The sequence below is a fragment of the Lichenostomus cassidix genome, chromosome Z (genome assembly GCF_008360975.1).
Source record: "Lichenostomus cassidix isolate B80296 chromosome Z, HeHo_3.0, whole genome shotgun sequence".
Taxonomy (NCBI): domain Eukaryota; kingdom Metazoa; phylum Chordata; class Aves; order Passeriformes; family Meliphagidae; genus Lichenostomus; species Lichenostomus cassidix.
The window spans coordinates 4,160,896-4,172,996 of NC_139511.1; the positions used below are offsets into that span (position 1 = coordinate 4,160,896).

A 12,101-nucleotide genomic window follows, 5' to 3' on the forward strand; every position below is an offset into this window, starting at 1 on the left:
TTTGTTTTCTATTGTTGTATTCCAGACAACAGTCTTTTTCCCACAAGGAACAAAAGCAAGATGTGTTCTCTCAAACATAAATGTTTGAACAGCTAAAAGTCTAGGTCAGGACACACTGAACACACATGTTGATTTACTACACAATAATTGGATCCATGGAAAGGAGTTAAGATATTTACTGTAGGAGGATCCAGCAATTCATTTGCCTTTGCTGACCACCTGCATGCAGCATTTCCCCTTATTATTACTGTGATGTGATTGATGTACCACAAGTGACCTGAGGCACTGCCTTCTTCCAAAACCTCCCAAAATGTTCCCCCTTCTATAAGTCTCCAACTAACAGGACTGTGCTTCCATCCCTTTGGCATGTGGCATTCATCTCCAGACACAGGCAAACTTCCATTCACACCATGGGGCCAAGGGAAACGAGAAAAAAAAACCTTCTCGGGGACTCTGTTCCAGCATTTAATCATCCTCACTGTACAGAATCTCTTCCTTACATCTACTCTAAATCTACCCTCTTTTCATTTAAAACCTTTATCCCTTGTCCTACTGTGACAGGTCTGCTAAAAAGTCTGCCCCCATCTTTCTTATAAGCACTAGAAGGTTCTCCAAGGTCTTCCCAGGGCCTTTTCTTCTCCAGCCTGAACAACCCCAGGTCTCTCAGCTTGTCTCCCCAGGAGAAGTGCTACACCCTCTGAATATCTTCATGGCCTCCTGTAGACCAACTCTAACAGGTCCACATCTTTCATGTGCTGAGGACCACAAAGAGCATGAAGCCCCATGGTCCACAGGATTACACCTGGGAAAACTGACTCGGCAGCCACAGGCAGTTTCAGCCTTCTTGGACACTCAGGAGACTGTGCTTCAGCTGCACAAACCCCTTCCACAATCCAAAAACCCTCTCTGGATCCTAACACCAACATAATTTTTATTATGGTGGTGGTCCAAGATCAGGACAGACTAAAGACATATACTAATTACTATGCAGTAATTGGACTCCATGGAAGGAGTTTGGTATTTATTGCCTCAGTGAAGTAGTTATCAATGCAAATACCACCATGGAGTTACAGAACCATGGTGGTCCTGAACATAAGAGCAAAGTACATGTACTAAAGAACAATCTTTGGCTAAAGCTTGCCAATACAGGGGCCATGATTAACTTCTTAATTCTTGAAAAGACTGGAAATCCTGAGGAGAAAAGGCCGTTACAGTTTTCAATGCTCGTCTTTATTCTCTGCCTGTATTCTTGTCATGTACATCAATCAGTTTAAGAACAGATTATACGCTAATTTGGAACACAAATTACTTCAGTTCTCTGGCTGACAGCTTACAAAAATCTAGAACAAATTTGAGCTTAACGTAACTGAGCCAATTTACAGTATTTTCCTATGTCCAGAGGCACTCTACCACTTGCAAAGGGAAAGATCATTTATGTAGGTCTCTCATTTAAGTGGACATTCACTCTACTGTGAACTTTTGCTATCCAAAGATATCCAATGTGCTGTGGTGACTGATAGTAACACATCATGAACTCCAAATTACTAATTAAAAATTCTGTAATGTTATTCAAGTTGCTCCTTTAAAACTGATAATACACCAGATAGTCAAATAATTTCCTGATTACATTTGAGAACATTTCGGAGCATTGCTTTACTGCCTTATAAAGAATAGTGATTTAGATAACGGAATCTGTCATACCTCAATGAATACAATGAACTGATCACATCACATCCTATTCAAAGGAACAAAGACTTAAACCAACTCTTAACCACTAGGCTTTAATCTGTAAGAAAATGCAGTCAGCTGCAGACTGCATCATTCTCCTGTTAGAGACAGGAGTTCAAAAAACACTCAAGATAAAATAAAAAGTGCTTGCCTGTTCTTTTTGCTTTCATCACTGCCTAACCTAGGAGGCCAGAAACGCATCATTTGCACAGGATATAATACTAATTCTTAGAATTAAAAAAGGAATAGATAAGATCAGATACATCGATTTTAGCAGCAACATTCCAGTGGCATAGAATTTCCTCTCGCAGCTCTAACTGGAGTGACTGAAGACATAGTCTTCAGTGAGAAATAACTGTGCCATTAATTCTGCTAATAGAAGAAAATACATGATGGTGCAACAACCTGTAAGACAGACAGTAGTCTGATCCACCTTCATTTAGATTTAAACCATAGATGTTTCATTTTCAGGGAGGAATTTTAAAAAAACAAAGGGGGGGGGAGAAGCCATCTCAATGCTCTTGAGAAAGATAGCTGCATCTTCCAGCTGCTGGTGCTGTGAACTGCTGCAAAAAAGCAACACCAAACTTTGCCTCCAGCAAATTAGGTTGCTGAGAACCTAGACTTCAGCACCACCACTGGTTCATGGTTATTAAGTGAAAATTAATTTTGGGGAAACACACACAACACATTGATCTGTCAAACTGAGATATTATCCATAGACTATGACGCATTTTTCTCATAAATACTGATCCATAAACCAAACCTTCAGGCTTCCTAGCTTTAGTCAACCTGATTAGAGTTCAAAATGTATTTCAGTCCCCACCAAATCCCATTTCATCTCTGCCCTTATAAAATTTCACAGCACAATAAATGGAGCCTGTACTTTATGGCAATACCTTTAAGAAGGAGCATCAATTCATCTACAAACACCTTACCCTAAAGATTCAGAAACAGCACACTTACAAGGCAAGATAATTTTCTTTTGTCCCCTATGAATTTAGACAGGAAACTCTCCCTACTGTTCAGAAACTGAACACAATGTCCTCAAGAATATATGCCATGCAATCTGTTTAATAAAGAGCTAGAGCTGATTGGCTCCTAACTGAAAAACTGAGGTCTTCCAAAGAAATACCCGTCATCAACTGCATCCCAGATGGGCATCCTAAAAAAGGGTTTCATGAAATCACCAGTGCTGAGTTTCACAGTTGTTCCTTGCAGTCACTTTTTGCCAGCTAAGCAAGCAAGGCATGCTGGGCTCCATCCAGGCAAGCAGCTCCCATTGATTAAACACCCTCCCCCTTCCCTCTCACACACCGATTTTCATTACTCCTACCTCATATAAATGCTAACACAGAAGAGGCAAAAATAGTCAGTTTATTCATGGACTCATTTCATAAATCCTAAAATGAACAGTGTGATTTCATCAGTTTTAATGTATAATTACATAGGCAAGACAAACTGCTGAATTTCTTGAGATGCTGGGAGAAACTGAATGCTAAACTGGAAAGGGTATCTTCTGACATCAAGCTGCAAACCCACCTTCCACACCACAACCTTCATCAGGAATCTGATGCACTTAAAGACAAGGTTGTTGCTACTTCTGCCATGAGGCTGCTACAAAGTTTACCCTGATGTTGGAAACCTTTTCCAAATTTCCAGCCCAAATTAATTCACAGACTATTAATACTGATTTGCCCTTATACTGATGTTATAATTCAAGCATGAGTAGCCTTCCCACATCCCACGGTGCTTACCAGTGTAAAACATTTATACAACTTTATCAAAACTTGTGAGCTAAGCTATGCAGGTCTCTTCAGCCTCCTTTCATGTCAGAGTCACAGTTTTCCACAGGCTCCAGGCATCTCTTTCTAAGGTAGAAATTTATTCCCCTTGGGAACAGCTGGCCAGCACACTCTTAGAGTAGCATCACTACTCTCCCTGGACATTTCAGGATCTATGATCTTCAGGGCTTCATCTTTTAATGAACCCAACTCCAATTAATCTATGCTGCTCATTTGAGAGCCATTTACCAAAGCTTGACCCTCAATTAGGCAGCCAGATACTAATGTTAAACTTTGTGTTTGTCAATGCCATCATGCTTCTATTGATTTGTACTCAAATCCTCATCAAATGAATAAAGGGATTATGAAGAGATGGATCCCAAGACCAGCTCTGAAAGGCATTCCCTACCAACCTACCTACTGCTGAACTGCTTGTCTTTGAGAAGAAATGCTGCATAGAGGGTTTGGGGTTTTGTAATCTACCTTGTAATTCTCCACAACTCTTCACCTTTTTCTGTAGTAGGTTAACAGATTTCTCCCAGACTTTGGGAAAAATCACAATTAGACAAAGACAAAAGCTGTCACTCGAAAGGGCTTTGTTTGTCTCTTCCTCCTTGAGGGAGGATATCTTTGTCTGAAAACTTGTTGAGGATTTAGGCTTAATATTCCTGAGTTTTCTCCTCCCACTGCCCTTGCAAAAATATTTACCACACATTATACTGCTATACAGACACTGCTCAAAGTCAGGCGAGGACAATGCAGCTATGTCAGACAATAAACCTGCTAATGAAGCAACAAACTGACCAGTGCAACAGGTTTTACTACCCTTAACCAAACTCCATGATCAGCAACTGATTAATGACAAATATTGTGCCTACTACTGAAAACTCCCAGAGGATAAGAAACTACTAAGCACGTAAGTCAATGCTTTACAGTACTTCTGCTGGTAAGAACACATTTGGCTCCAGCTGCTTCTTTCTACAGATTGTGAAAGCAGGTTTTCCTGGCACAAAACTCCATTTATAGTGTTCTCTTATATTGTCTTTCTAAACAGGACACTCATATTTAGTCAGGAGACAGTCATGGTGGTTACATGAACAGATCACTGCCCTACTTCAGGCCTCAAAGGCATAACAGATACAGTAATTGGGAAGAACCACAGGAGAGGAAAAGCATTGTGAATCCAGTCAGGTTTACATGCTTAGTAAGTGCCTGAAAAAAAAAAAAAACAGCTGTACTGAAATAAACAAGGCATCTAGAATTACTCCAACATTTAAAAACAGACAGGATAAAGCATTCATAAACTCCTGTATTTACTTGCTGTATTTACTGTGCTGAAGTTTGCATGCAAAGAAAGAAGCAGCATTCTCAGAAGAAAATTAGACTGGAATTGGCAAGGTAAAAACCCACATTTAGCCCTGACATTTACTTTCAAGGCAATTACCTCTGCCTCTCTAATTTCCTCTACAAAATTGAGTTCATCTACAGGCAGGTGAAATTTCTAAGTCCAGTAGTTGTCGTTATGGCACTGCCCAGAGATCAACAGAATTAATTTCTGATCTCAAAGCTGGCCTCCAGGCCTCCACACACTTCTGCCCAGCTTTTCAAAACTGATCTCAGTCGTGCCTGAAAAGGAGACACCAGGGCCAGTTTTCTGATGTAAACCAGTGACTACACACAGCTTTGTACTAACACAGGAAGACACAGATTTCAACCTAAAGCAGAGCTGTCAGCTATCTGAAGCTTGAAGAAAAGCAGAAAGATGGACAGTCAAGCCTGTGAAGCCACAAAGGCTTGTTTTAAGGAGAAAGCTTACATTCAGAGGGATGACTCTTGCACGGTCATGTTGATTGGCACAAAAAACCCTCCTGTAGCTTCACACAGAGAATTTTTACAACAGGCATATTCCCCACAAACCGATTTACAAAGTGTGAAAGTGACACAGTGGCTTGAGCATGAAGAAAACTGACAAGCCATTTCAATTAACTCTAAAAAGACACTTAAAAACCTCTTTTCCAGCACCGCATACTGACCAGCCAGTTGCAGGGGTGCCTGTGACACAAAAACACAGGGAAAGACAAAGAGAGGGAGAACCAGAGTCAGTGTGTAGACAACACTCCGTGTGCTCAGAGCAAGCAAGCCTTTCCTTCTCCTTTTCCCGTTCCTTTGGTGCTCCCTGCAGGGCAGCATGCAGAGGACAGCCATCCTCACAGGCACTAGGTAAGACACACTGCACACCACCTAGCTCTGTGAAATAAAGAGTGATTCGTTTCACTGAGCCCACTACACCCAAAGGAACTGTGACCAGAGACAGAAACCTCGCTGGGAGAAGACACTGCCAGCTGCATGTTTTAGTGCTGTAAGTTTACTCCACCCTACCTTACACCTATAGATAACCCCTCCTGTGTTTCAGGAAGAAATATTTTCAAAAGGTTTGTCAGTAAACACAGCCATCTACGCACAAGGGGCAGCAATGGGACTCTAGACTGCAGCAGGATCATCTGATCATATTATTCTTTTTAATTAAAATGTACTCTCCACTTACACCAAGTTTCAAAGGGAACACCCTCCAGCCTGTTTTTATCCATATCAAGGACAGATATCCTTGCTTTCCAATCATACCTGCAAAATAGACTTTAAATATTGTACAGAACTACCCTTAAGTGTGTACAATCTCTATATTTAACTTAGTGGACTGGCCACCTTGGGAACAATGGTGCAAGAAAGTTTAGATTGTTGAGACATACAGCACGTAATACTGCCAAATTATGAAAAACACAAAGCTAACATGTCTTTGCTGACAGCTAACTGGGTAAGAACATTCTCAATAAAATAGTTGAAATATTATGGGCAGAGCCAATGCATTTGAAAAACTGGTTACATGTAAAAACACATTCCAATATGAATTATAATTTAACTGTATTAAGTAATTTATGCTATCTTATCCTTTCTTTTATTAAATGAAAAAAAAAAAGTGTCACCCTGCCTGAATTTCTTTGGAAATTAGATTAAAACACTCACTAGAATTTCAGGAAAATATTCCTGAATATGGGAAAGCCTAGCCTTCTTCAGTTAAGAATCAGAAAAAATTCCTTGCTTGAAAATCCTAGCTCTAGCCAGGAAACAGAAAAGGACTATCTACTGAAGAAAAACAGTTGCAAAAAAGCCCCCAAAACAGTAGCAGAAAAACCGCCAGGCAGTTACTCAAAAAAAACATGATCTGTAACAGACCACACTTCGAAAATGCTACAGTCTGTAAAGAAAGTATGAAAATAATGGGGAAAAAATGCAGATACTCTTATTCTAGTGATCGCTAAAGTTACAATTTTGCAGAGTCATGTATCAAATCAGAAGCAGCAAGTACAAGGCATTTGAATTCACACCTCCTCAGACTGTGCAAGTACACACACAGTCAACAACAAAACACTAAAGAGAGGCAAAAACAACAAAACAATCCTCTAAAACAGGAGAAAGATACCTACTGTAAAATCCAAAGAGAATTACAGAAAAATACCAGGCCTTGAAACAGAAAATTATCTTTAACCTAGAAGAGTACTTCTGAATTTTTAACTGAGCACTTTTCCTCTAACCACTAAAATTATAAACTCCCAGAGAAATACAAAAACAATCATCCTACCCACAACTGCTGTAGGATTAACCTGCACTGAAACAAATGTAGGAAGGAGGTTGTCAAGAGTATATTTACACTCACTCCCAGGTCACAAGCACTAAAGTCAGCTTTTACCATTTCACTCAGCAAGAGTCTCTCATACTTGCGGAACTGTTGTAAAGTTAATTCTTCTGACACTGGATTGGCGTCCAAAAATCCCCATAAACACATTTAACAACAAAGCACACACATGCTAAGGACACACCAGAACACACAGAAGCTCAGACTTCCACAACTGAACGTTCTGCTGACATGGTGTTAAACAAGCTGGCTTTCCCTGGGTGTTCAAGGGCTGTGGTGGAACAGTGAAATGTGAAAGCCCATATTATGTGACACACAGACTGCAGCCAAAAGAGTGCTGACATCCTGGATATTCCTTGCACTTCTCTGCATTTTGACAATCAGGTTTTTAGGTTAACAGCGCAGGGGGAGCTGAAAACAAAACGGGACAGACTTACTTTTGGCTGGTGTTTCACTTTCAAAGTTAAGAATGTTTGTTGAAGATTTTTAAAGCCTGTTTCATGTCTACATAGTGATAACTACAACAGAAGTGCTATATTGTCAGCCTACAGTGTCAGCACTGCCACCTCAGACAAGAGATGTGGCCACACAGGTCTGCATCAGTGTCAGACAGCGCTTATTATTTGCTCCTAACACGATGTTTAACATATTTACTTTCTCACAGACAGTCAACAAAAAGAAGCAGCAGCTTGTGCAGATGGATACACGCTTTCATTTACCGTGGTTAAGTGTGAATGCTCAAGCCCTGAGTGGCCCCACTTGGAGCAGCAGAATGCCCACAATGGGTAAATCCAACCCTCTGCGGAGCTCAATTAGTGAAACACAAAACTTAACGAAAAACAGCCAGGACTGCAAAAATTTCTCCATTTGATAACAAGCCTTCTCCAATAACAGGGCCTGAGGCTAAATCTTTTCATCTCCTGTAGTCAGAATATCTGACAGTCCTCACCTAGTGCTTTGGCAAGCAAGATAGCTTCATCTGTAGTTTTTACTCATTCAAAATACTCAGTTGGCCAATGTTTTAAAACACAACTAAACCAAAACTAGAGTCACACTACTGAAGTGTGAAATTTAAAATTCAACTGTGTGATTTAACAGGAGGAAAAAAAAGACCAGTTTCTTCTGCAAAAAGCTAATTAGCAGGGCTAATTAGTTATTCAGAAGTGTGTCCCTTCAAATTCTCAGTGGAGGCTGGCTTTAAATATTCCTCAGTACTGATGGCAGCTCTCAGTTACAAGCATTAAGTCTTATCAGAATGCTACCTCACCCAGTAACACCAAGCCTCTCCACGTTAATCTGGAGCTGAGAGTAAGGGGAGAAATTGCCAGAAACAGAAAATCAATTTTACAGAACCAGAACCCAACTTCAGAGCAACAGGTTTCCTGGGCCTGTCACAGCTCCATGATTTTTGGCCTTGTCATAGCATGGGGCAGAGCTCCAAGTAAACAAACCTACCTCTGAGAAACGTACACATGGTCCAGAGACTAAAAGCAATGTTTCCCAAACTCCAAGAAACACCTTTCAAGGCGTTAGGAAATGAATCTAAGAAACCAGCGCACTTAGCTAAAATTTGTAAATTTCAAAAAAAATGATCTGAGAACTTCTGAGCAGATACTTGTGAGACACTTGCTCAACACAGCACATTTCAAAGCGTTTTCTGATTTTAAGATCCAGTTTGTAACTGAAGGCTCAAAAGTGTTCCTCTCTTTACTAAGTTCTACGATTTTTAACATTTCCAGCAGTGATTTCTTCACCATTTTCTAAAAAGTGTGCCAAAGAAATTTAAACACATTTTTCACTTCCACTGCTAATATAAAGATCAAGCCTTTACCCTGCTCTTTTTGAAACAAAGTTCTCCTTAAATTCTACCCTAATTTCCTCTGTCTTAGCACCAATTCCTGGCCAAAATCCGAAGTATTATGCTCATGAGGAGCATTTTTATTTTGAGCTACTGTAGCAGCTACATTTATAAACAGAGGGTGCAGTCTCATTTCCCACAATCCAACTTGTAGTCATTGCATTCTGCTGTCTCATAAACTGGTGAGGGCTTTGACTGGCTACATTCCTTCAGCCCTCTCCTTGAACTTACTTCCCAGGACCTTACTGAATGCAGAGAGCAAGTAAAAAAAAAAAAAAAGAAAAAAAAAAGAAAGAGAGCTTCTCTCAGTGACAGCAAAGACTTAAGATTTAAATATTTGAAGGTTTGTGACCCATGCTTTTCCTAGGCATTTGCCATGTCTGTCAGTCACAATGGTAACCTAAATGAGCTCTTACTCCAACTTAAGCTGTCATCCTTTATTTTTCTAAAGACAGAAGAGGGTAAACTGACAGACTTCATGAAAGCAGATAAAATGTTCCAAACTTTCTAGAGCTTCACTGCCCACCTGTCACATTAAAGGTTGCTGCAGACAACACTTCAGCTGCCAGCCTCCCCAGATTTTTCAAACCAAGGCCACAAGTGTGTCTGGACTTGGCTATCAGAGTGACCATCCCCGCTCAGGCAAGTGACAAGGCAACTTCCAACCCTGCCAGCTCACTTAAGGCCCTTCCTCTCATCTCAGAACGCTGCATTTCCCCGAGGATTTTCCAGCGGGCTCCCGGGTGCCAGAAGAAAACATTCACCTGGAAGCAAAACACATCTCCTCCTCACTCGCAGCATCACCAGACACACACAAAGGCACCAGAGAGGGGCAATAAGGCTGCCGGGAACCCCACCGTACACCCCAACGCTGGCTCCAGCGAGGTCAGCAGAGTCTCTCCCGCACTCCCTCCCCTGTTAAGTGCAGACTGATTAATCACTGCAGCTCGCCCCGTGAGGCCAAACAATAAACCCTCCCCGGGCTCTGCCACCTCCACAGCACACAGAGATGCACCTGGGAGCAAACCCCAGCCCCTCTCCAGCAGAAAAGCCCCACAGCTCTCCCACCGCTCTCCTCCCGGCGGGAATCCATCCAAGGATGGGAAGGACCACCGCGTTTTCCCTCTGCTATACCCCAAACCCCAGCTTTCGCATTATCCCTTTCCCAGTACTCCTATTATAAACCAGCAGCGATCTGTGCCCCACCGACCAGCTAACCCAGGACACCCCGCTTCCCGAAAGGAAATACTTTCGCTTCCTACAGCGCTCCTCTCCTCCCCACCACTACGCGAGCTGTTTATTCCCCCTCCCGCCTCCCGGGCTATTTCCCCTTTCCACCTCCCGAGCTGTTTCCCCGGGATATCCCCCTTTCCACCCCAGAGCTATTCCCCCTTCCCATCTCCCGAGCTATTCCCCCTCCCACCTCCGGGGCGTTCTCCTCAAAAACAAGGGGGAAAAGTCCTTCCGCCGGAGGTTCGGCCACGGCAGCCCCTTTCCTTCGGCGATGGGAAGTCACTCTCTCCCAGCAGCATCCCGAGCAAAACGGGTCCCTCCTCAGCCCCGAATCCCCCCGCCGAATCCCCCAAAACCACCCCGGCCGGGCACCGCATCACCCCCGCGGCCCCAACCCCTCAGGGAAGCTCCGGCCACCTCCCCCGGAGGGCTCTATCCCTCCCTTTCCCGGGGCCGAGGGCACAGATCCCCGCATCCCTCCGCACGGCCGCGTCCCGGGGGTGGCGGCGCGGTGAGGGGAAAGGGATCCCGGGAATGGCCGCACCGTCTCCTCGGGGTCGATGTCGATGCGGAAGGTTTGCTGCTGCAGGGTCTTCAGCGTGATCTGCATGGCGGCGGGTGCGAGCCGCGCTCCGGCCGCCCTCGTCCCTTCCCCGGGAAGAGGTGGCGGGGAAGAGGCCGGGAAAGGGAGGAGGAAGAGGGAGGCGGCGCCGGGCTCGGCGGGAGGCGGCGGTGCGCATGCGCGGCCCGAGGCGGCCGGCAGTGCGCAGGCGCGGGGGCGCTGAGGGCGGGCGGAGCGGGAGGAGGGGAGCGGGCAGCGCCTCAGAAATACAAACAGCGAGGGACGCTGAAACGGCGGATCGATGGCCGGGGAAAGGAGCTGCGAGGTCAGCGAGTCCGGCCTGTGACCGGACGGCACCGTGTCAGCGAGGCCGTGGCACTGAGTGCCGCGTCCAGTCGTGCCTTGTGCACCTGCGAGGGGCAGTGACTCCGCCGCTTCGCTGGTGTCCCGTTCCAATGTCCAGCTGCCCTTTTTGTGAAGAAATTCCTCCTGGTGCCCAAATTAAACCTCTCCTGGCACAGCTTGAGGCCGTTTCCTCTCATCCTGTCCCTTGTCCCCTGGGTGCAAAGCCCCACCTGGCTGTCGCCTCCTGTCAGGGAATTGTGGAAATCCAGAAGGTCTCCCTGAGCCTCCTTTTCTCCAGGCTGAGCTCCTTTCCCAGCTCCATCACCCAGTTCCTATCAGATCTGTGCTCCAGCCCTTTCCCCTGCTCCATTCCCTTCTCTGGACTCGCTCCAGCCCTTCAGTGTCCTCCTTGAAGTGAGTGGCACAGACACAGCACTTGCAAGTTGTTACAAACGCGGTTTATAGGGTTTATAGGGCCAAAGTTCTGTCATTGCTGGTTTCATACCATCATAGCATGTAAAGGGACCTTAAAGACCATCTAATCCCAACCACACCTGCCTTGGGCAGCGACACCTCCTGCTAAACCAGGCTGCTCAAGGCTTTATCCAGCCTGTCCCTGGGGCATCCACAACATCCTGAGCAACCTGTGCCAGTGTCTCACCACCCTCACAGTAAAGAATTTCTTCCTGATACCCAAGCTAAATCTCTCCTCTTTCGGTTTGTACCCATTCCCCCTTGTCCTATCACTACAGCTCCTGATGAAGTGTCCCTCTCTGGCTTCCCAGTACGCTCCTTTGGATACTGGAACCTTCTCCAGGCTGAACAGCCTCAACTTTCTCAACCTGACTTCACAAGGAAGGTGCTCCAGCCCCCTGATGGACTTGGTGGCCTTCTCTGGGT

The 12,101-nt window shown here is 44.4% G+C and overlaps 1 protein-coding gene across 1 annotated transcript in view; it reads right to left on the bottom strand.

Annotated features, from left to right (window-relative positions):
• The window catches only part of RAD23B (RAD23 nucleotide excision repair protein B), a 35,871-nt gene extending 24,854 nt beyond the window's left edge, over window positions 1-11,017 (bottom strand). Inside the window, exon 1 of the mRNA XM_085043291.1 lies at window positions 10,839-11,017. Coding sequence (XP_084899417.1) covers window positions 10,839-10,904 — 66 coding nt within the window. The 5' untranslated portion in view covers window positions 10,905-11,017. The remainder of the gene's footprint in view (window positions 1-10,838) is intronic.
• Window positions 11,018-12,101: the final 1,084 nt, after the last annotated feature.